The sequence below is a fragment of the Podarcis cretensis genome (genome assembly GCF_951804945.1).
Source record: "Podarcis cretensis genome assembly, chromosome: 1".
NCBI lineage: Eukaryota > Metazoa > Chordata > Lepidosauria > Squamata > Lacertidae > Podarcis > Podarcis cretensis.
Genome location: NC_137170.1, coordinates 45,243,421 through 45,268,625, shown reverse-complemented (window position 1 = coordinate 45,268,625; position 25,205 = coordinate 45,243,421). Strand labels below are relative to the sequence as shown.

The 25,205-nt window shown below is 40.9% G+C and overlaps 1 protein-coding gene across 4 annotated transcripts in view; it reads right to left on the bottom strand.

Annotated features, from left to right (window-relative positions):
• Nucleotides 1–717: 717 nt before the first annotated feature.
• LOC307209148 (MAX gene-associated protein-like) overlaps nucleotides 718–25,205 on the bottom strand; it is a gene marked incomplete at its 5' end in the record, with an annotated part of 38,193 nt that continues 13,705 nt past the window's right edge. For all 4 annotated transcript variants that reach the window (XM_079964227.1, XM_079964225.1, XM_079964226.1 and 1 more), the window contains 17 exons: nucleotides 718–4,209; nucleotides 5,848–6,000; nucleotides 6,398–6,568; nucleotides 7,005–7,244; nucleotides 7,521–7,632; nucleotides 8,473–8,658; nucleotides 9,642–9,690; nucleotides 10,129–10,253; nucleotides 12,102–14,113; nucleotides 14,888–15,166; nucleotides 15,960–16,499; nucleotides 16,820–17,117; nucleotides 18,616–19,118; nucleotides 20,707–20,761; nucleotides 21,799–21,942; nucleotides 23,179–23,420; nucleotides 23,930–24,281. In XM_079964227.1, the coding sequence (XP_079820353.1) occupies nucleotides 2,987–4,209; nucleotides 5,848–6,000; nucleotides 6,398–6,568; nucleotides 7,005–7,244; nucleotides 7,521–7,632; nucleotides 8,473–8,658; nucleotides 9,642–9,690; nucleotides 10,129–10,253; nucleotides 12,102–14,113; nucleotides 14,888–15,166; nucleotides 15,960–16,499; nucleotides 16,820–17,117; nucleotides 18,616–19,118; nucleotides 20,707–20,761; nucleotides 21,799–21,942; nucleotides 23,179–23,420; nucleotides 23,930–24,281 (6,684 nt within the window). In that variant the 3' untranslated portion in view covers nucleotides 718–2,986. The remainder of the gene's footprint in view (nucleotides 4,210–5,847; nucleotides 6,001–6,397; nucleotides 6,569–7,004; nucleotides 7,245–7,520; nucleotides 7,633–8,472; nucleotides 8,659–9,641; nucleotides 9,691–10,128; nucleotides 10,254–12,101; nucleotides 14,114–14,887; nucleotides 15,167–15,959; nucleotides 16,500–16,819; nucleotides 17,118–18,615; nucleotides 19,119–20,706; nucleotides 20,762–21,798; nucleotides 21,943–23,178; nucleotides 23,421–23,929; nucleotides 24,282–25,205) is intronic.

Below are 25,205 nucleotides of genomic sequence, written 5' to 3'. Positions count from 1 at the left end.
ACATTTTGAGCTCTTAATAAGAAGGAAGCAGTACCCATGGTGCAAATTAAGTCATGGCAGTGGGTACTACATAAGAACTCCAAAAAAGATGGGAATTGACAGTTGCCAGTCAAAGTTGCTCTACAGGAGTTGCTCTACTTCCATTACGATGGGGACTTGATTTTTTGTTTCTCCCAAAGGTATCCATTACTGATAGGACACAATTCTACCTTATTCTTGCTACGTGAAAGTTGGAAAATGCAGAGTCAAGGCAGAGTTCCAGTCTCCCACCAGATTCTTCCCCACCAAGACCCCACCATGGTCTTGGAAGTCCACATTCTCAGGGAGTCCCATCCATGAACTACGGTATTTAGCAAGGGAAAAGGTACAGTTCTGCCAAAGAGGGTGGTGTGTATCATAACAACCTCCCTCTTCTAGAACTTTTACCAATTTGCAGCCACTTCACTAGGCTACAGTAGAGACAACATGGTCCCAAATGAGTCAGCGGAGTGCCTAACTGCTATTTAGCTCCTCCTCTTCCAGAACTATCTTCCCTGGTCATTAAACATTTATGTAACTCATTAATGCCTATTTCCTTTTCAGACTGCTTCCTTCCTACTCAACAGAGCAAGACTTTCATTTTGTAACCATTACTACAAGGAATGTGTGATGTAACTTGTACCCAATAAATTTTTTTTCATATGCCTTCTTTCAGAGAAATAATGGTTCATGGCCAGCTTTTAGCTGAAGACTATTTATTTTAATATTACAGATTCTCCATTTTATAGTTACTGAGATAGGCTCTGTGGTTAAATGTTTACAAAAATACCAGTTTTGGGAAAAATTCAGAAAAAGAGAGAATGTACAGTAAAAATGAAATCTGGCATTTCTTTATACTTTTTTTAAAAAAACATTTCAGCCTATTTACAGATGTATTAAAAGTCAAATATCCAGAAATCTTGGTCAAATGAAAATGTGCCCATTTCATTTCAGGGTTTCAGTTGTCCTCTCGATTACAAAACACTCTCTATAAAATTCATAATCTTGAAATATTATTTACAAAAATCCCCATACATAATTTCCCAGACTATATTTGAAACAAAACTCATAGAACTGTTTTAGGATGTACTTGGATTTGCCTTGGGGCCAAACACATATATGGAGGATGAGAGGAAAGAGATAATTATGAGAAAGGTATTCAGTACTTTGAAGATCCTTGCTGATTACTTACACAGAGTTTTCCCTCTAATTCTTCGATGCCTATTGTTAAATTATAATGCATACGTACAGTCCCTCCAAACCAGCTGTTTTGTCAAAAAGTAAGGTGTCTTTAGTGGTATATTTTTCTGTCAGACCCCTATTTGGATTTTTTAAATAGCTTGATACAAATAGATGGTAGCCAAAAAAGGGCTGAGGGAAGAAGCAGAAAAACTGAGGAAAAAGTGCCCCAATGAGAAGTGGAGTTTCTAGCATACTGGTGGTGTCAGTGCAGACAAAATGGGAAATTAGCCAACTGAACTAATTTTGATCTCTAAACACAGAAGTGCTGGATTAGATTTTAACCAAGCAGGTTAGGATTACCATGCTAAGTTCCCTTCCAAATCCTAAGGCACTGAATGAACACCATGAAGCATGCAAGAAATGAGAATTTACAAAAGGCTGAAGACTACAGAAGATACTGAATTGCTTCCTCCATTACACTGACAAGATCCTGCATCCCCATCAAGAACTTTTACTTTGTAGAATTACAAATCAAATCAAATTTAAAGCACATTGCTAAGGCTACATTTCGAAGTGAAGCTCTGGCATGGAGGGAGAGCATGTCTTAACCATTTCTCATTTTGTATCCTCTATCTTACCCTAAGCTGCTTTTAGCCCCATTAAGAAAAATATATTAATATCTGTATCTTTTCCTAGTGCAGGTAAAAGCATTTGGCTGCAATTTTCTGTGAAAAACTGAACCAGGCAAGAGAATAAATCCTAGTTTCCCTGTGCTGTTGTTTTTTTTTTTTTTACTTTAAATTGGGAGTTTCAGTGGCTACACAGTACATTTAATCAACATCATGAGAAATGATAATGAAACTACCCATCATGTGCAAGTCCACCCCAATACACCTAACCTACACACAGATGGAGAGTGGGAGGGGCTTAATGTATAATGCAGGACACTTTCCTGTATGAGCAAACTGGACCTTGTGTACTACTTTCAGCATGTATGCAGAAGACTGCCTATTGCCAGCTGGTTGAGCCTGGAGATAGGAGCTTCAAATATGAGTAAATCACAACAGGGAGTGGGAAGCCTTAATACTTTCTGCCAGGATAGCTGGAACACAGATCTACATTGCTTTGTACAATTATGCAAGACAAGAAAAATGCAGCAATTTTCAGATTTAACAGTGATTGACCTGCTCAGAGCACTCAGATGCCATGTTAGTTCTCAAAATTTCTTATTTACAATCATTAGAAATAATCATTAACTTTTTGATATATATGAAATGTCATTATTTTATGTATTTACAAAAAAAGCCTGTGTACAAAAATATACGATCATTTTATAGTATGAAATCCCTTCACATTCACTAGGTTAAAAGCGAAGCCCCCAAACTATTCAATTTATAGATATTAAAAGAAAAAATACATCTTATGCCTCAAATGCTTGCATGAGGCCCTTGAGTAATATGTTAAGATATATGTATATAAGCTATTCACAGTCCTGAATAATTTTTCTGAAATGCTAAAAATGTTTGAAAATATCTCAAATGGATGCTTTCTGTGACTGTCAGAAAAGGGCATAATTTATCTGACTAGTCTCTTACTCTTTATTGAATGTCATCTTTTACCAATCAAGTTCAAACATCTAGCCTCATATATTACATGCACACTGGCACATGCAACCTAAGAATCTAGATGTTGGAGATGTGTCATAATTGAAGTTCTGATTAACTATGGAAGCCTCTGAAAAATCAAACATTATTACCAAAAAGCACCTGAAGGTAAAGCCACAATACTATTTTGATTCTGCAGCCGCAGGTGCTGAAGTGAGTGTTTCATTACCATCCTGACTTGGACTAGTCACTGGCTGTGCAGTTTTTATCTCTTTTGAAGCAACGGGTGCCAATGAAGGCATCACCTTAGTATTCTGTCCCTCTGATTCTAATGGAAAGTTAGCAGCTTTTAGTCCAAGTGGTGCCAGTTTGGGCATAGGCCTCCATGCCATGTCAGCTTTGCCAGCTTCCAGGTTAGTTTTCATCTGCAGAATGGGAGGTGACACACTTCTTGTCTTTGCCACAGATTGCTCAGATTTTCCACTTTCACTTCCACAACTATTTGCTGAGTGATCAGGATTTGGGTCCTTTACTTCAGATCCTAACATGATTTTTAAAGCATCAGAATCAGACGAAGGATCTCCCGAGGTCTTGTTACCATCAGGTAGATCATCATCATCCAAGTGAAGCAGGAGAGGAGTTATGGAATCACTGCTCTCTTGAACTATAGAAAGGTCCTTAAAGCTCCCACTCATGGCACCAAACGGAAAGGGAGAGCTTTCTGCAGTAGTTGATTGCCTGCGACTTTCCGTATCTCCTAGAGAAAAGCCAGAGCTCAGGGAGTTGGGGAGTTCTGATATGTCTGAAGCATCGTCATTCAACTGCTGATTGAGAAATGCAATTTCATTCAGCAGGGAGGTGAGGGTTTCATCTGTGTCATCAGTCTCCTCTATGCCCATTAAGTCACTTGCATCCAGTGCTGGTTCATGTATTGCAGAGGCTACTTTTTGCAGATCCATTTCTATCCCGGAGTCACTGGGTTCATTAATTTGCAGCTTTTGAAATGAAGACTCTTTTGATTTTTGTCCATCACTTCCCTTGCTCATCTGTTTTAACCTTGCCTGATTTCCGGCTAACTCTTCAGGTTTTGTTGCAAGTGGTTCTGGGGATGCCTTCAAACTAGAGGCATTTGTTATTTGTGGGAAATTCTCTTTTCGCTTAAGAGAATCATGTACTGCTCCAGTAGTGCCTCTCCCTTTTACAGAAGAAGGTTCTGCTTTTTCTGGTGACCGAAGATCAGTAGTTTTATGTGATACTGCCTGCAAGGAAGTCTCAGGTGTCTGGGAATCAGTATCCAAGGTTACATCAGGATTCTTATTTGCATCCAGGTTTAAATTTGTATCTTCTTCAGTAGCCAGTGATGTCACATTTACTATTCTTGGCATCATGAATGAGTCTTCACTTTCTGTAAGCCAGAACAAAGAAAGGCCTGTTAGAATACTGGAGACAGGATCTGTCCTAAATGGCTTCTCCAAATGTAAACCACTTATCACTTCAGCAGATCTCCTTCCTTGTTAGCCTCTGCCTGTTCAGGCCTTATAAACATACCCTGAAGTTGGGGGGGGGGGGGAATTGCCCCAATCTGCATCACTTCACAGTTATTTATAATAAACTTCATTTTGTTGACTACCCATTTTGTTGGCGTTTGAAAAACAGGGGGTCAGCAGTACTTAGGTAATTGGGAACCACAGCTCTAGGTTATTTATGAAGTTAAAAAACACCAAAGTATTACTTGGGGGATCCCTAGATTTCCCTTCTCCGTAAAAACTATCCATTTATTTCTACTCTATGCTGCCTGCTCTTTAAGCAGTTACGGATTCAGAAGAGGACCATCCTCTTTCCATAACCCTGATAACCAATACCCTTGAAGAACTCCAACAGCTGGGCGAGGCAGGACTTCCTTTTGCAGAAGTGATAAAAAAACATTCTCCTTCAGCAGGAATCAGGGTGGCAAGCCACATTTGGCCTGAGGGTCATTTTCACCTCTGGCCACCCACTGCCCTCGAATGCAAAACTCATGTATGTGCACAGTGTACATAGCCCTCTTGCTCAGCTGATCAATTCAAATTGTCCCCTCAAAAGAGCGGTTTGCATCCCTTTCAGGGCGAGGGGCTGGGTGTGTGTCTACTTTATTTCTCTTTTTTCTTTTTACAGTTCCAATCAGTGGACTAGCATGTAGACAAAAAGTGGAGCAGGGGGGATGACAAATTAGGACCCTGGACTGGGGTAAAGAAGTCCTGTAAAAAAAGGTATTTAATAATAATTTCCACTATTTTAAGCTGAGCAGATGTTAAGCTAACTGGTCTGTCATTTCACAGATTCTTCACTGAACCCATTTAAAAAGCTGTGTTACATCAGCTACTTTCTAATTCTCTGGTGCAGAAGTAAATTTTAGGGACAATCTTCTGCTGCCTGTATCATTTCTAGGGCAATTCACACTATGGAGACCTTGGGGCCACTGACAACAACTACTTATAGGTCCAGGCATACATGCCTCATCCTCAGAGGTGCTGGATGCCAGTTGTTCATGAGGTAATCTTTATACTGCCAAATACACCCCTACCCCAGCACTGTACATGTGAATATAATGAAGTTTTTATTACTGCAGCCACATTTTAAAGCAGCACAGGCCACATTTGCATGGGAACACCTGTGAGACTTGAGACATACATGATGAACTTCTTTAGCTATAGTGATCGCATATGTTATGAGTTGTAACACAAATCATTTGTGGGCAGTGCTGGAAAGTGCACTGTAGATTTTTTGCAACAAAGGACTGTTGAGGTGAGACAGTAATATTTATTACATCCTGACAGGCTTATGTAGTTGTTTACATTTCCTTGAGCAGCCAGTCATTTTCGTGATCATTCTATGCTTCTTTTAAAGGTTTTTTATGTTGCTGATCTTTTGCAAGTGGGTAGTATATAAGTATTTCTATAAATCAATTAAATACAATAGGGAGAAAGAGGAAGCCGGTAAGTTATTGCAGTTAGAATTCATTTTTCGGTGCCATAAATTTAGTAAGAAACTAATGCAACTTTACCTGAAGTGAGCTCTGGAGCTGTTTCTGCAACTGGAGTGAGTGAGTTACTGGTTACAGCAGACAAGGTAATGGGAACTGTGGAGTTCGGAAGGATACCTTTCACTTCCACTGGTACTGCTGAGCCTGGCAACTGAATCATCACAGAAGCAATACCTTATATTAAGCGAGAAACAGTGAGTTAACTTTCACACATACTATCAAGGAAAAAAATATTAAGCAGAGTAGCTATTATGGTAAACACATGGTTTCAGATGAACATTTTGTTTCATCTCATCTAGTAACAGGTACCATCCACAAGATTCCTTGTACTATTTGTATATCAATATCTCCTTGATATTCCTTCAGCAAAAATCAATTATCTACTTCTCTAAGGCATAGATACAGAAATAAATATTACATTTTTAAAAATATCAAGACTGGAAATTGGAAGAGACAACCTAAGAGAAATACTTTTCACTTTTTATGAAGAAGGCTTGCTTTTAAAAGTTCCATTCAGAAATAGTCACACATCCAGCTTTGATTTTTTCCCCAGTCATTTTGTGACCTTTACCTGGCTGTCCTGTCCCATTACTGCTGTCAGCCTCTGATTTGAGTTCAGTTTGCAGGAGTGTGGAAGGGAAGGCAGCAACTTGTCCTGGCACCAAGGGACTCTTAAATGCAAGCACCTGGCCATTCGCTGTCATTACTAGGCTAGCATTTGTTAATGTCATGGGTATGTCCCCTACAAGGAAGTGAAAGGAAAGATGTGTGAAGATAAGAGTGTAAAAAGTGAAGCAGCGTTATATATATCAGTATTTACTTCACCAATCAACCTCATGGCATTCAAAAATGTAACCCACTGTTACCAATACTAAATTTAACAGTGGGTTAACAACACACAGCAAGTTTTAAGCAGCAAATATGAAAACAAATTAATTCTGCAGAAAACATTAAAATAAGATGGCAGTAACAAAGTACTGTCTTACGCAGGCTGAACTATATACTAGAGGTATGTGAGAATTACATGTTTTCTATTGGTAAGTCTCCTTACTTTTGTTTTAATAAAAAAAAACTTGCACTGTGCATAATATGGTAGGCTACGTAAGACTTGCAGATACAATGCTTCCAAGAATACCCATTTGTGTGATATTCAACTAATCCATGTTCACTTAGCCTACCTGTGGCACAGCTTCCTTTCCTGGAAAGTATCAATGGTTTTGTATGCTTGCTGGACAAGGCTGCTGGTTTCATCTCTTTAAAGAGAGAAGAGGGGCTGTTTTCCACTGAGGGCTTAGCGGTCTCCAGAGTTTCAGCCACATCCATAGGCTCTGCTTGCTGCTGCTTCTTTTGTGCTTCTACCGCTTTCTGTTTTGCATAAATGTATTCTAGCTTCTTCAAGACTACTTCCTGTGTCTTGCCTACAGAGGAAAGGAGTAGTCAAGTTCTCCCTCATATCTAGCATACTTCCCAAAACTTAATCATGCAGTGTTTCATAGCACAAAACTTACACAACATTACTTGACATACCTAGACAACTTTACAGCTCTTGGGGTTTAATTTCCATGGAGTAAAAAACTTCAGCAACTTAGTACCTTTCATGTATTTGAAATAGTAGCTCTTGGAACAATCCCAGGATCCCCATATCCCAGAGGCTCTCTTCAGGTTTTAGGGCTTTCTCTTTAATGTCAACTCACCTGAAAGGGCAGATACTTTACGGATCAAGGTGTCCTGCTTGCGCATCAACAAGTTTTTCTGACCCAAGAGTTTGTCTGCTTGATCCGTTAGTCCCTGTATCTCTTCCAAGGCCTGAAAAAGGACCAAGGACCCACTTTTAGATTCCAGCAGAATATACCTAAAAGTAAATAAAGGCAGCTTCTCTTTCTTCCTACTTATGTGGAAGAGAGATTTGTGAAAAGTTAAACAAAAAAACTGCAAACTGCTTCTGCTACATTCTGAAGATAGATCTCCTGAGAGCGTTTTAGAGGAAAAAGCAGCACTCTACAAAAGAAGGTAAGTCAAATACCAGGCAAAAACAGAGTGTGAATGATAAACTGCAGTTGTTTTGCTTTTGTTTTTACCAAAAGTGCTATGAAAAAGAATTGATGAGACACAAAATAGGCACTTAAGAGGTTTTCAATTGCTATTCACATGTCTTTTGAGTTTCCAGTATGTAATGCAGAGATGAAATGCTCAGTTGATTAATCCATTTGATTAATCAATTAAAACTTTTTCATAAATTAAAAATGTGTCTCTACTTAATTGGGAAGATCTTTTGAAAAGTAATAGTTAGTTTGACAAGCAAGTCTTAAATATCTCTGTGAAGTGCCCTCATAGAAAAGGGACCACTCGCTTCTCTCACGCAGAGGATGGGATGCCTTGTCTAATATAGTTGCGGCCATGAGACATACAAGCATTAAAAATCCAAACAAAGCATTTTCTCTTTGAAATGACTGTTCTTGCTCAAAAATCCAATTTATGCTGATTTATACCACTAAAAAATCAATTAATCAATCAAAGATTCTTTAGTCAGTTTAGTTGCCGTGATAGTAAGTTGATGAATAGTAACTGCAGAAACAATGTCCATCTCTTTTTCTGTAAACATGCAACTTTATCCTACTGCCTCCCTCCAAGCTATAAAATACCAACCTGCTTCAGGATGAAACATTTGGAAACCTTGGGGACCATCTGCAATCCTAAAGTAACCTTCAGTTTTTCAAAGAGTCTCCTCATTTCCTTACGACGGCGACGTTCATTTGCTGTGTGTGTTTCGCGGTAATTCGAAAAGGTTTCTTCCTCATTCTTTGGTTTTTTGTTTGGCAATTCAGGTTGTGGCTGAAAAGCAAAAACACAGCTCCTCTTGAGAACTGTTCAAAACATATAGACATGCAGCCCAAACAGTGACTCGTACATGTATAACTTTAAGTCCTGGTCCAGCATTTCAACAAAACTGAGCAGAACTTTTAAAAGGTGGAGCTTAAGGAGGTATCTGACTCTGGAGATGCTGCATGGGAAATGAGTGAGCCATGAATGAACCAGAGCAAAAGCTATTGATTCTCAGTTAGAACAATGAGTGTTACCAAACCTAGGCACAACTACATGTGCCAGGAATGCCCTCAGCGGTGGTGGTCACAAATCAAGTCCAAAGTATATAACAAATTAATTCTGCAGAAAACATTAAAATAAGATGGCAGTAACAAAGGACTCTCTGATACAGGCTGAACTATGAGCAACCCACCTGAGCCAGTGATTCACTAAAACTATTAAAATTGGGACAGAAACACCAGCAAGCAAAAAAAACCCCAAATAAAGGAAAAATCTCCAGGTGTTCGAAACGAAATACATTTTTAAATATTGAATTTCTTGCACTTGGATTCCCCCCCCCCCCTTTTCCTCTCTTCTCTAGTAACAGCAATGAGTGCAAAAGAGAAGCATGTAGCAATGCAGACTCTTCTGCAATAGCCAGTCCTTGGAACCTTCATTTTCTTGTTCTCGATATCTCATAGCCAAGCTGGCCCCCTATAGCTTGAGAGAAGAACCAGATGCTGTTAACAATGGCACCCCAATACAGAGCTCTCCTGTTTTTCCCTGCTTTTCGACATTCATACTCTGTCTCACTGGACGAGAAACACTGGTAAGTCTTACTAAATATTATGGAGGTGGAGCGGGGCATGATACAGGATTTGCATATTAGGTACTAAACAGCGGCACATCTTGCTCCACCCTTAGAGACACTAAAACATAAACTGGTGCATCTTTGGGACTGGCAACATGTATTACAGAGAAGAAGAAAAACAAGTAAGCAGACGTGTATCTACCTTGGGAGTCTTGGCAACCTTCTGACTAGAATGGTCATGCACAGAGTTCCTGCAAGACAAAAATGGATGTCATTTTGGTTGTGCGGGTTTCCAGTCGGGTTTATCTTAAGACACATGGATGCCCCTGTCCCTCAGAGGAGCAATTCTTTGTCACAAAGGACTAACTGCTTGTCCTGGGTCCCTACGAAGGATCATCTTTTCCCCCCTTCAGAATGGCACTCAAAACCCTCATTCTCCATGGCAGTGTGGTGCAGCTATAATGTCTCTGAAGGTCTCCAGGTCAACTACCTTGGCCTCAAGAAAACAATCTTGTTCCCTGAAGCACCATGTCTTCTGTGGCAGAGGGTGCTACATGGGGCCCCAAGCCTCTTCCTCCAAAGAGGTCTCATTAACGCCTAGGTCAAGTGAGATCATTACATTTTTAATGATCTAGAACTACATAACTGATGGTAAAAATATTACAATTATTATTATTTTAACTGCTTACAATTGTTTGGATAGTATGACATGGGCAGCTGTAGCTTTCAGCCGAGCAATGTTAATTTGCTCTGTGAGTTCCTCCACAGTTTCAATGTCCACATTCTCCTCTGATCCATTAGATTCACTTTCACTCTGAAACAAGATTTAAAAGACAATGATCAACTTACAGACAATTCACAGCAAGACATGCTAGTTCTTTTTAAAAAATAAGTACGTAAGAAAAAACTACATCTTTAAGAAGTGATTATATAATTCACAGCAATTTTTCTATGCAACAACTGCATTGATAAAATTAAGTATTTTTTAACACTAAAGCAGATATAACATTGATATAAAAACAAGTATTGAATCACTGAGGAAGTATAGCAGAATTCATAAACGTAAAAGTATAAGCAAACAATAATCAGTTTAATCTGAAACTTTGTATCATAACAACTGAAAACATGATAGTTTGTCCATGCAGTGTCAGGCACAATCTTTTGTTACTACTCTCATGTAACTGCGGAATGCATTTACATTCTGTAGATATAACAGAAATGTTCCATGTTGTAAAAGGAACAGGGAGAAAAAAGAAAACAACTTCATTCTAAATTGCAAGTATTTTCTTTTAAACTGTTAATAAAAATTAAAAATACAAATCATACGAAAATAAACAAGTTATCCTGAAGCAAAGAAAAGTTAGCAATGGGGGAAGAAGTATGCTGAATCTTGATACCAATTAAAAACCCACATATGTTCAAGGTGTAATAAAAAAATGGTGCGCGGGAAAATGGATATAAGTCAGTAGTTTTTTTTACAGGTACTATGTAACTTACATAGTTACACATTTTAAATACATTTTGTTTCATCATGTACATGGAAGCTCAATACTGTATATCTTATGATCTACATCCTAGATATTACCTTAAGAAGCCAGCATCACTACTCTTGCAGGTTAGTTCTTTTAAATGGACAATTTGCCCAGACTTGAAACTTAAGATTAGAACCAATGTCAGTACCCAACTAACTTGTTCCACCAGCACAAGGCTTTCTGACTGTGCAACATAATTTCCCCCTTCACTCACAAATGCCCTGTGCCCTCTCTAAATCCACTCTGAAGGACTAAGTGAAAACCCAGAACATTTTTTTTTGCGGGGGGGGGGGGGGAGTTCCATTGTGCAAGCATGAATACTTGCACTGACAAGAAGAGTTTCTTAGTGCTAAAGGATATCAAGATCAGCAACATACTAAAAGGTAAATAATATTTTTAGAATTGCTCTTCTATTTAAACTACTCACTTTGGAAAACAACCCATTATTTTTTGTATAATTGGCCAAGAATTCAGTTTTGAAGTATTTAAATAGTTTCCTCCTTTATAAGGCAGTGATTTATAACCCTAAGTCCACCCCTGCCTTGCAGTTCTTCGTTGTTCTTCCTTCCCACTACAGTAGTGCCCCGCAAGACGAATGCCTCGCAAGACGAAAAACTTGCTAGACGAAAGGGTTTTCCGTTTTTCGAGGTGCTTCGCAAGACGAATTTCCCTATGGGCTTGCTTCGCAAGACGAAAACGTCTTGTGGGTTTGCTTCCTTTTTCGTAAAACCGTTAATACCCGGGGAATCCGCGCTCCGCAAGACGAAAAAATCGCAAGACGATGCAAATCGCAGAACGAATTAATTTTGTCTTGCGAGGCACCACTGTACCTGCTCTGTCCTCATCACAGTTCTTAATGTCTTACCTATTACTTCTTTTTACCTACTTAATGTCTGTGGCTTTCAAACTTTTACTTACCTGAAAACCAATACATACATCCGATCACAAACTAATAATCAGGAATAGTACAAAATCATAGGATGCAGGCACAAACCAAGGGCTGAGTGAACATAAAAGTCTTTGGCACTAACGTTGGAGGGAAAGAAAGAAATGACAGCATGCAAAATCCTTATAAAACCAGCAAAACAATTTTACAATGACTTGTGCTTCCAATTTAAAGATGTACTCACCAGTGTTTCTACATTCACTATATCTTCACTTTGATAGCCAGATGCTTCGTCGGCCATCTCATCTGCAGAATCATCTGTTTTTTCATCTTTTTCTGTATTATCCATGGTAATATTAATAATGGCAGGCAGAGAATCCTTTCTGTGATAGCTGGTTTTCAGTATATTCTGTTGTTTCTCACATTTAGGAAATTTCTTTACAAACTCATCAGCACCATTCTTATTTTTGTTTTCCAAAGCATCTGAAGGCCTCGATGTTTTGCTCCAAGTTTTGCTAACTTGAACAAGGCCATCTTTAACAGTCAAGTTATCTTTCTGAACACCACTATCTCTTTTATATGAAAATTCTAGTGCATTATTTACATATTTGCTTCCCAATGTGGTATTTTGACCATTTGCACTAGTAACCTTATGCTTCCTTCTGACCTCGCCTCTATCCCTCTGTGCTGCCACAGAATGACCCTTTTCCTTCATGTTTTGCCCTAGTAGTTCCGGGTCTTCATTTCCCCGTGGACTCAGATATGATTTTGTTTTTTTCTCCAGTTTTTCTGCACAATTCATTTGTACCTTGCACTCATCCCAAGGCTTCTGAGATGGTTCAATAATCATTTCCGCATCTGTTTCTAACTGTTTCTGTTCAGCTCCTTCTGAATCAGTTGCTGTGCTTTGTGTTTGCTCAGAGTGCGCTTCTTCCTCATTTGAGTTCTTTAGTTGTGCTACTTTCTGCTTGTTTAATGCATCATGTGCAAGGACTGCAGTTTGACTGCAACTCTCAGTAACGCTCTCAGAACTACATGAAACTTCATTTGGGGTGTCTTCAGGATGTTTAACATTAGCCATCACTTTATTTCCCCCAGACTTTATTTCCTGGCTGATGTAGGAGCAGTCCAATGATGCAATCTCAGGTTCAAGGAAAGGATCATCACTTGCTAATTCTTCCAAGATTTCTGCATCCTTCTCAGCTGTCTCTGAGGTTATAGCATTCCTGTCACACGTGAGCTTTTCACAAGAGGGCTCTAAATGGTTTTCTGGCAACTTATTTTCTTCCTGTCTGGAATCTGACATTATGACTTCTGACCCCATAGTCTCCACCTCTTGTAAGCATCTTGTCTTTCCTTCTGGCTTAACTGAACTCAACTCATCTTTCTGAGATGTGCTATTTACCTCAACTTGTTTCAAAATGGAAGTTGGAACTTTCTTCTGCCCTGGAACCTGAAGCAAGGCAAAACTGCCTGACTGAAGAGCTATTAGATGATCTGTACTATCTGGTGTGCTGCTGGTGTCGCATGTTATTTTAGAATCTGAAGTTGTCTGACTAACCCCCAAAGGAGAAATCCTCATAGTCAAAGTGCCAGCCTGTGAGACAGGAGAAATGACCGGTTCTGACTGAGCAGCTGAAATAGGAAGTGTGGGCCCAGATCCAATGGCCTGCGACGTCTGGTCTGTAGGTGGGGCCATGGTTGAAGCAGAAGGAGCTTCAGCAGCACAGGACACGGCTGAAGCAGGAGACATGGATAACCCTGAAGGAGCTTCGGTGGCAGAAGATATGGGTGAAGCAGTAGGGAGCACAGGTAACATTAATGGGGTCTCAGTGGTAGGGGTTCTGGGTAATACAGAAGCTTCTGTGGTACTAAGGGGCATGGTCAAAGCAGGAGCGTCCTCAGCAGCAGTGGGCACAGGCAAAACTGAAGGAGTTTCAGCAGCAGGGGGCATAGGCGTAATGGAAGGGGCAACAGATGACCCCAAAGGAACCCCAGCAGTAGGGGGCACAGATAACATCAAAGGGGCAGAGATGGTTTGGATTCCAGATAATATAGAAGCAGCTGCAGTGGTTGCCGTCTCGGGCAAAACAGACATGGCCTTTGTTGTTGGAGAAACAGACAATACAGGAGGCGTTGCAGACAGAACCGAAGCAGCCAGGGTGGTTGGGATCACTGATGAAACCACAGAGGACTGACACACAGATACTTCAGGAAGCTTAGAAGGGCTTGGCAACCGGATTTCTACAACAGATCCTGTAATGAATTGAGAAATGCTATTAGTAATTCTTGCCACCTGATAACTCATTTTTGTTTGATGAAAGCAAACTGTGCAAGGATAGTTTTGAAAGGGGGAAAAATTTGTTTTGTTTTTGGCTCACTGCTCATGGTTTCTCTCAAAACAAACCATGAGACTGGGTTCAAACATATGACAATGCTCTTTGGGGAGGAAGGGTGGGATATAAATTTAATAAGTAATAAACTCCGGCTTGTTTCTGGCAGCGCAGCAGCCAGAAATGCATTAGCTATGAGCACCTGCACGTCTTCAATTGGGTTATACCAAAGTTTAGTTACAACTATGGTTCAACATTTTGTACAAACCAGGCTACAGAAGTCATTGGAAGACTTCCTTTGGGCAGTCCTCTTGCTCCCTGTGGACTTGGATGCAACTAGCTACCTTGGTGGTGGGTAATGGCCCTATTATCAGAATACTCTTCTGAGGGAGGCTTGCGTGACACCTACTCTGATGCCTTCAACCGTAGTACTTAATTTTCCTAAGACTTTTATTTTATGCTGCTCTGATTTTACAACTATTGCCGCTGCGATGTATATTTATATCGTATTTGAGACCTGGCCTGGAAGCATTTTATATTAAAAGGCAGCATATGAATTACAATAAATTTTTAAAACTAACTTTAGGCACTGAACAAAAATAGATGCACAATTATAGGAAACTATGCTTCCCCTCCCCCAGTATTTAACTGCTCTCACTCAGAAAATAAAATAAATAAGATGTGCAGCATTCTGTACCTGGATTACGTAACATTACGGGTGATAAACTAGGTTGGGGTCCTGCAGGTTGGAACTGGTGCAGCGGAACAAGCTGGATAATCTGCCCATTGGGGTGTCGGTAGAGATTCACACCAGCAGGATTCCTTAGAGGCTGCAAAATCATTCTCTTCCCCTGAGCAACTTGCGTGTTTTGTTGAGGTCGCAATGTAGGAGAACTCTGAGGTACTGGAATCAAAAGCAGCTGTGGTCCCATGCGTTTCTCTGCTCCAGGAGACAATCCTGGAGGGCTTGTAGTACCTGCCATATTAGGAAATAACACTCTTCTTAACAAAGTCCCATTTTTACAGCAAGATTTACAGAGCATTTTTTTTAAAAAAAACAACCAAAGAAGAATCTATGTGACCAAAGTTCCATCAGTTCCTACATTCTGCTTCCAGCAGGTATCAGACAGATCATTATGAGGAACTTGTAACAATAATATGAAAGCAACAGCTTCTGCTGTTTGTTCTAGCAACTAGTATTTAATTCCCCAACTGGAAGCAACTTCCCAAGAGCAAAATTGGGCTTGAAAGAATACAAACCCATTTCAAACAGTTCTTACCAATTTTCCCCAGGACATCTCTACACACACAAGTTCATGCCAATTCACTAAAGTTTCTTTTATTCTAAACCAGATATTCTCATACTTTCTACCCACAAGGAAGTCTTTTTGCATCAACTTTGCTGTGCAGAAGTTATTTGGCGGACAAGTATTGAACCACTGCACACAGCAAAGGAGAGATATGAAGGTTCTGGGGAGAGGGGAACAAAAACAAGGAAAAGTTTGGAAAAGAAACTGCCATCATCTCCGCCCCCCCCCCTTGGAGGTCCTTTTATTATTATTTTTTGCAGCTGAAAAATCTGACATTTTGATCAACACTGAGAAAACTCATGCAAAGTATTTTCTCATTTGAAATGAGTGAAATGCATTTTAAGACAAGGCTTTATTCACTCAAAAAGTCTGCCAAGCACTTCAGTCTCTCATAACAGACAGACAAAGTGGCAGGTGTGTGGACCAGCAAGAACTGGTCCATCAGTACGGGTACCTTACCTGCTTTTTGATTCGATAAAGGACTTTTGTTAATTCCTGAGAGTCCAGGAGCAATACAGCTAACTGGCGAAGTTGGTGTGGGCACTGAGGTCACAGATGCAGTTGTGGTTAAGATTGTAGATAGAGATGCTGCAGAAACTGGAATACCAACGGTTGATGGGCTTATTCCAGGCAAAGCTACAGTCGCAACTGGCATAGCAATTCCAGGTGATTTTGCTATTTTAACAGGAGCCCTAGTAGCTGTGGTTGATACAGTCCTGTTTTCAGGTTTTCCAACAGCATTTGCTTTGGCGGTGCCAGAAGAGCAGGGAGCTTTGTTACAGGGTGCAGGGCTAGCAGTAGTTCCAGCACGTGATGACACAGTAATAGCAGGAGGAGTAACTGTAGTTGCCCCAGGGGAAAGCGGCATAGATTTGATATTAAATTTCTGTGGTCCCGTCAGAGGTTGGGTTATTCTAGTTCCAGGAACCTTCTGGTGTAGTGCCCCAACGGCGCTTATAACCAACTGAGACGCCACATTGTGTAGTAAAGGCCGAGCAGCTGAAAAGTTTTCAAAGTCAAAACTATTAGCAGTTTTCATCTTTCCATTCCGCAAACTATAACAGCACTCAAGCTAGTTTTATGCTAAGGCCTCACTTTCCCAATTAACACTTACTGGTTACAATGCCTCATTTTCAACATATTGCACCTAATCATGTGTATAATGTTGCTGCATGTGGCAAAAAAAAAAGTCACAAAGCAGCTTGATGAAGGATATTACAGTATATAAATAAATATGAATACTATACTCTCACCTTCCACGCTTTTTATGCTTTAGAATTCAGACAATTTATAATACAGAAAATAAGGTTTTGACTTACCTATCTGCTTCTGTGTTGAGGCTTGAGCATTTGGTGATGTTACAGTGGAAGTGGATGTAGTGTTACTGGAAAATGGTGTTTTGGAAATTTCTGTTGTGGGCACTTCAGCTGACTGTGGCTCAGAAGAAGCAAGCTTAGCATCGGACTCTGCCTTGGAGATTGCAGTACTGAGTGTTGATAGGTCAAGCATTGTTGGTCGCAGCCTGCCTGTGATATAAGCAGCAAGTCGATTGGCTGGATGCAATGCTCCCATCTGTCCTAGAAGCAGTTTGGCTTGAGGGTATTTTTTACCATTAACCTGCAATAAAAAGAGAAATATACAAACAGTTGCTAACCCTGTCTTTTTTTCTTTTCTTTTTAACAATGCCTGGGATCCAAAGCACTAATTAGGCTCACACAAGGAGCTCTAGCCCAGTTCAGTTCCTTATTCCTCTACCTTAGATAGTTGACTGCCAATGCCACGATATGTTTGAAATTTCATTCTGTCTTAAAAGGTCACCCAGTAAGCTTCATGGCTGATGAAGATTTAAACTTGGGTTTTCCCAGTCCAGGTCCAACACTCAGTCTAGCCATTACATAGACTCAGAATACAAATTCTATTTACATGTACAAGCAAAGACAACCTAATTTTATGCAAGTTTGCAATCTGTTCAACAGAGCTTACTCCCAATAAAGTAGGAACAGGATTGTAGCCTTGGTCTCCAAAACCCTGAAGTGCTAGATTTCCAAAGAGAATGGGCTAAAAGGTTCCCAGCTGACCACTCCTCTATCCAGCAGATTAGGAGAATCCAGTGTAATATGACTATCACATACCACAGGGTATTTATTTTATACTGAGAGAGACTACTGGCCAATGCCAATGAATGTTATCTAACCAAGTCATACATTACATCCACTAAAATCAATGGGCTTACATAATTTAAGTCCATCGATCTGAATGGGTTTACTCTGCATATGACTAACCGTGGTTATCACCCGGTATCACTGTAGATAATAATTGGTTTAATTCAGACACCGGTCCAGTTTGCACATACTGCTAAGCCAAACCATGGCTAAGTGAGAAAGCACTGAGCATATGGGTACTCACAGGAAACATTGTGGTTGCTTTCCTCCACCTCTGGTACTGCTATTCAGAGCTATGTCATGGTTTAAATTAGCATTATGTCTGAACCTGGGCCCATAAGTTGCCTCCCAGAGTTAAATTATGAGCAGTAAGGCAAAGAAGAAACTATATCTACAGCTTGTAGTTTATCTGGAACTAAATGAACCTCAAGCCTCAGTTCAGACTTAATGCCAAGTCAAGCCACGGCTTAGCTCTGGGTACCGGGGCAGCAGAAGGCTTCACGACGAGCAACACTGGGCTGCCAGAGACTGGGGCAGGAAAGAATTTGTCAGAGGATCCTGTGCAATTCCATGGCATATCTCAGTTTCACCCTCTCCAACATCCTACAACCGGAACTGAAATATTTTCAAACCTGTGCCTATCTCAAACGTGGACCCAACCTTTTACTGCACACTGGGGATATGCGAGAATGACAAGATACTCTGGACAGCGGGCCTTGGGGTTCTGTTGCTGCCTTCTGGCCAGGGAGTCAAGGCATTGGGGCTTAGAGCCTCCTCTTTCTCCTCCAGTTAAATGATTGGGAGACTGCCCTCCTGGCCCCACAGGAAAGGCCTATGCCATGCTAGCTGTATTTCTCCACTCAATGAGCAAAAGATACACGAGGAAAAAAACTGGCTGGTGTCCTAAAAATAACACATTAAAAAATCATCAAAGCATAAGAAATGCAACCCACCTGAATCAAAGATGAGGAATTCAAATCAGATTTGCATGTGTAAGCAATCAGCTTTCCAGCAGGAGAAAGCCCAGCATAAAAAGGTAATCCTTTCTTCCTCCTCTCCCGTAACATGCCAGCTGTTAAGAATGTGATTTTTTCTGTCTTTTTGCATGGTGACAATCTATTATCAGAAGCCTCCAAAACAGAAATATGAGCCTTTTCATCCTTGTTTTGACTGGATAGCATGGAGATTTTCACCCGGGAGGAATAGACAGGAGTGTTCTTCTCATCCCACGTTTTGGTTTCAGATTCTAGATCAATAACAAAATTTCCTACTTTAAGGGACTTGGGCATCTTACTCTTGACATGCTGTGACAGGAGGTTCAAGATCTCATTGCGATCTTCCTCCCAGTTGCAATCAGAAACTATCTCAATTAGTTTGGTTGTTCCACCTCGTGTAGTATGATGTACATATGAAGTTGATGGATCCCCAGCACTACAGGAAAACCACCAGGTTTTATCTGAAAAAAAATGGAAACAGGTTTCTTTAGTGTTGCAGCAGCAGAGGAAACCAAGCAAATTAAAGACTTGGGCAACATTTCCTAATTAACAATGCCTAATTAGTCCCCATGTCTAAGAAGTGGGCCCTGTTCTCCACCCCTTGTTCTCAATGAAATACCGTACAGTGGTGCCTCGCAAGATGAAAAGAATCCGTTCCGCGAGTTTCTTCATCTTGCGGTTTTGTTGTCTTGCGAAGCAAGCCCATTAGCAGCTTAGCGGATCAGCTGTTAAGCGGCTTAGCGGATCAGCCAATAAGCGGCTTAGCGGATCAGCTGTTAAGCGGCTTAGCGGATCAGCTGTTAAGCGGCTTAGCGGATCAGCTGATAAGCGGCTTAGCAAAAGGGGGGGGGAGGAAAAAACCCCGCAGGAACTCGCAAGACATTTTCGTCTTGCGAAGCAAGCCCATAGGAAATTCGTTTTGCGAAGCACCTCCAAAACGGAAAACCCTTTCGTCTAGCGGGTTTTCCGTCTTGCGAGGCGTTCGTCTTGCGGGGCACCACTGTATTTCTATCTGCCAGAAAGGTACAGTGGTTACATTATCATTTCTTACCAAGTTGCAACACTATCAGTTTTAAAGGTAGGATGGCCAAAAAATGTATCAAAGGGCTGGGGAACCTTTTGCAGTCTGGGGGCCACATTCCAGTCATGAGCAATGTCAGAGGCAAAAGTGGGCTGAGCAATGGATGTGACTCAAAACCTTTGCACACTAGGCTACATTTGAGCTATGCAAAAGTCACAGATTTCTATGTATATCTTTCCAATCTCGGCAAGCAAGAGATATCACCACAGTTCAAGGATACGTGGGGGGCGGGGAGGGAAGGATATTTCTGTATGTCTCTGTGTGTATAACTGCAAGTAATCAAGAGTGCTTGGGTCAATCTCCTGAGATGTGGCACAACCAGTAGCATTTTAACATAGGCAAAACAAACAACTAAGCCCATCTTTCTCAAACAATAGGAACTTGAGCTACTCTTCTGAACTCACTTAGGTATACCCCTCCACCACAAATGCTTGTTCCACGAGCTGTCCTGGGAATACCAATAGGTGTTAAAGTACAGAAAATGAATTATACAAGCATGCAGAGCCCCTGATCATAATTAATTGTAAGCATTCCACTGCTGTGAAAAAAAATCTATGGCCATAATCTAACAATGACATTAGAAAAGAATGTGATAGCCTAACACAGCACACAGGGAAACATTCAAAGACAGCAGCAGCTCTTCCCTCCTTCTCTTCTTCCCAGGTTAATGGGAATGTGGTCATTCCCTTATAACATTATGGATAAATTGGGGTAGGTGAGTTAACCACCCAGTTCCCTTACTGGAACACTTTCCATCCCTCTGTTGTCCCACTGCAAGGCTGCCATGCCTGTTTATTTGAAAAAGCAGGGGTAGGTTCAATTGTCAACTGGCCAAAAGGAAGGCTTAATGTATCTCATTGTCACCTCCCTCCCCAGAATGTATAGGAGTCCCACACTCATCACCTATCCCGAAAGACCTACTCCAGAATTTGGGAATCTGGGAACAAAGTTCATATTTTTAATTTTACCTCCGGGCTCTTTATCATCTTCCAAATCAAGTGGCTGGGGCTCAGGATCATGCTCCTGGGAAAAAGATTTAAAAGAAGAGGAAAAGTTAAGACGGGGGGGGGGGATCACATTTCCAATAATAATATATATTTAAATACAGAGTTCAAACCCTGGAAACAAATGATGAGAAATATGGCAGTTGTGCAAAGCTTTTCATCATATAATAGTTCACAAAGGGCAGAATACCAGGCATGGCTGGACCCCATTTTTTGCCATATGACTACGATATATGAATGCCTGGGAGTACGAGCAGAGAATGTTATAATGTTTCTTGCCAGCTAAACTCTAAAAAAACCCCACCCCAACCCCTCCCATCCCCTTGTGGCTGATAATAGCTCCAGAGGGTAATCTCCCTTTAGTCTCAATACCAGCCATTTTGTGGGCAGGGAAGTGAATGCACCTTCCTCAGGAAAATAGAGGGAAGAAAAATGTTAAACTTCTCCCAGCATTCTGCAATAGCAATAAAAACCCTATCTTCTATTCATTGTTCTACAGCAGGGGTCAGCAAACTTTTTCAGCAGGGGGCCAGTCCACTGTCTCTCAGACCTTGTGGGGGGGGGGCAGACTATATTTTGGGGGAAAAGAAAAAAGAACGGATTCCAATGCCCCACAAATAACCCAGAGAAGCATTTTAAATAAAAGGACACATTCTACTCATGTAAAAACACCCTGATGCCTGGACTGTCTGTGGGCTGGATTTAGAAGGTGATTGGGCCAGATCTGGCCCCCAGGCCTTAGTTTGCCTACCCATGTTCTACAGCATAGTTTTTATTTATTTCTTAACTCTATATATTGCCCTTCCTACCCAAGGAGCTCAGGGCAACAACCAAATCTGTGATCAAATATTTACACATATTTAAAACATTCAAAGCATCTAAAAACTTTAAAAATAATAAACCCAGTAAAACATTTACAGATTTAAGAACAGATCATGGGTCTGGTTAGGCTTTAAACAGAAAAGGTAAAACAGTATAATGAAGGTGTTTGTCTGATGTCATTATTTTTTACTCAGAGTGCATTAATAAAGGAAATATGAGGGCACAACATTTTACCTTTTCAATGTGTTTTTCAGAATTCCAAGGGCACCTTTGTTGCTGCTTTTTCTCCTGTTTTTTACGATCATATATCCGAACACGAGCACAAGTCATCATGCTTTCAAAATATATATAGACAGGGTCCTTATCCTCTTCTCGAATCTATAAACCAACATAAATGGATTTCCAAGTTAGAAGTGCATCCACGGAAAAGCCTCACTGTTCCACCATTCCCTTTCTCCACTTTTATCACCAAATAACCTAGACAAAATGCCAAAGGGAGCACCTAGGTAAAGATTATGGCAGAATCCAGCTGGTCCTCTTAGTGATGTTGCTCCAGCAGATGTCCAATAACAAAAGGGTAGAGGTGATTTCCTAATTCCTCCTCCCACTGTAGCTCCTAATGCCCCCCAACAACTGTTCTGGGGGGCTGCAGGGAGGAAATAAGTAAAACCTGCCTCCCTTTGTCCATTAGCAGATGCCTCCAGCTGTTCAAAACCCCTTGCACAAGGGTACTAAGTGGATACAACCATATAATGCTTCTGAGAAAATGTTTCCTCTGTGCAATAAACTTAACTTATAGGACAGACAGTTAACTGTATTTCACATACAGTGGTGCCTCGCAAGACGAAATTAATCCGTTCCGCGAGTCTCTTCGTCTAGCGGTTTTTCGTCTTGCGAAGCAAGCCCATTGACTGCTTAGCGGATTAGCGCTATTAGCAGCTTTTAGCGGCTTAGCGGATAAGCGGCTTAGCAGCTTAGAAAAAGGGGGGGAAGGAAAAAAACCCCGCAGGAACTCGCAAGATATTTTCGTCTTGCGAAGCAAGCCCATAGGAAATTCGTTTTGCGAAGAAGAAGAAGATTGGATTTGATATCCCGCCTTTCACTCCCTTTAAGGAGTCTCAAAGCGGCTAACATTCTCCTTTCCCTTCCTCCCCGACAACAAACACTCTGTGAGGTGAGTGGGGCTGAGAGACTTCACAGAAGTGTGACTGGCCCAAGGTCACCCAGCAGCTGCATGTGGAGGAGCGGAGACACGAACCCGGTTCCCCAGATTACGAGTCCGCCGCTCTTAACCACTACACCACCCTTTCGTCTAGCGGGTGGCATTCGTCTTGCGGGGCACCACTGTACTTTATCTGCTGGATAAAAAGGGTTCTCTCTAGAGCTCTCTTGGGTCTCCAGTTGCTTTTGGGCTACAACTCTCATCATCCCTAACTAGCAGGATACTGTCAATTCTTCACTTTCCATTCCCCCATGTTACCAGTTTGGTACACTCCCAATATGTTGGTTCACGTTCCCATATTAGAATTAAAGAACAAATGTCTTAGGTTGCCTTTGCCATAAACAAGTGGAATACTCCTGATTCAGCTTCAAAATCTTGTTTCTTTTGCTTACCACTGGATTGGGTCTAGGCGCATAAACTCGTGCTGATTTGACTCCACTGGTAGCAGGTTTGCCTTCACCAGCTGCAGGTTTGCCATCGGATGTTAAGACCTCTGAGACAGGTGGCATAGATTTTGTTGGTTCAATAGTTGATGGTGTTGGGATGTAAACTGGCTCTGGATCCATTTCTCCATCTACTTTAACCCACAGTGGAAAGTTCTTAACAGGCTTTTCTGGCTCTGTACCACATATAGCTAGTAGAAAGATTTAATAATTTATTTAATAATTTATTGTCTATTCTAATATAAAAATATCACACAAGCATTATCCAATGAGAAAGATGACCTATTTTTTTATATTATGGAGAAAGAGCTCCAAGCTTGAGTAATTTATATGCCCCTGGGTGAAAGGGAAGTTTAGGGCAGAGACAAAGAGGTACACACAAAACCTCCTGGTCCTATGCATGTTATCGCAGATGCAAGCCCCCTTGTGCTAAATAGGTCTTACTCCCAGGTAAGTATGTAAAGGATAGCAGCCTGTCCCATTAATGCCAAATGAGTCCGCTGATTAACATGCTCCACTAGTTTCAATAAAATTAAGTTGCAATTAGCTTTAGATGAACTGAAACCCATGTATACTGATATTTTAAATGTCTTATGGACAAGTTTTATTTCCAAATACTCATTTGGTACTTAATTCAGAAACACACATAATTACAAACACCTACAAAAAGAAGTAGCTGCTTGCTATTGATTATACTTACTATATTCCACCTTTTTTTTCTTCTTCTTATCTTTAAATTTCAGTTTCTCTTTCTTCTCCTCTTTTTCCATCACCTCTTCCTGTTGTTTCACTTCACTTTCGCAATACAATCTATTCCTTCCACACAGAGACTCCTCCAGAATCTTCTTTTCCTTTGAACTTCCTTTAACTAGGACTACCTTTCTTTTTAGGCAAGCACAGCCAAACATACAGTCTGGCTTGCGGCAATGCGTAGGCTGACGTTTCTCAAGAGCTAAGCTAGAACAGATGCACCCAAGCCGGCAAAAGTCATTGTTGCATGGTGGTGCTCGCCTTTTGATTATTTGGTGGATAGGTTTGTTTTTTAGTGAAGCCTGAAAAATGTAGATACATAACTCTTCTCAAATCTCCAGATAAGTATCTGCATACATAATTACCACAATGTAGATTCCTGAATTACATGATACAGAATTATGTATCTTAATAAGCTACAATTCAGATCCAGAGGGAAGCTGTATTCAGTCAATTGCAACAAAAACAACAGCTTTTAAGGTGCTGCAAGATGCCATTGTTTTTGCTGAAATAGACTATCTGCAATACATAATTCCAGCAATAGTGTAGCCAATAGAATGGGGATGTGCATTTGACCAATGTAAATATGACTGTATTTTTAATCAGAAGTGCATCTTATCATTATAGTCATTAATCCAGAATCCAATATATGCAAGTGTAAGTCTGCTTTAAAACAGCTGCACTAGTTTCCAGTAATGGGGTGTTAGAGGAGGGGTAGTACCTCTGGTGGGGGACGTCATGCTCCTTCTGAGGTAGTTTGTCCACCTGCGCTCAGCTTTCACCTGTGGGTCCTAAAACCTGTCAGCATGCGACAGCGGCCACATCTCAGGAATGGCTTCAATTGGCCAGCTTAATCAGGTGACGGTAGCCAATGGGTCTCATACCCTTGGTGAATTAGGCGCTTCCCTTGCATGCAATTTGCCATTGCTCTGGCAAATAGAGCAGATGAGACCAATAATGGGTCCCATGATCAAGGTGGGTTCTGCACATGCTGTAGAGGAGTTAGGCTCATCAACCTGGGAAGGTAGCCCATTTAAGAGAAGGAAAACTCTGATCCTAAACCTGCACTGCCTTATGGGATATCTTTGGAAGGAGAAAAGGCTAAGGACTAAACCCTACACAAATCTGGAGTGGAGTCCCTAAGATGGTTGGATGGCACCACGTACGCCTCTTTCAGGCAACTCCTGTAGCTAAGCTGGTACCAAACGTATTGCTCTGCTTTCCTT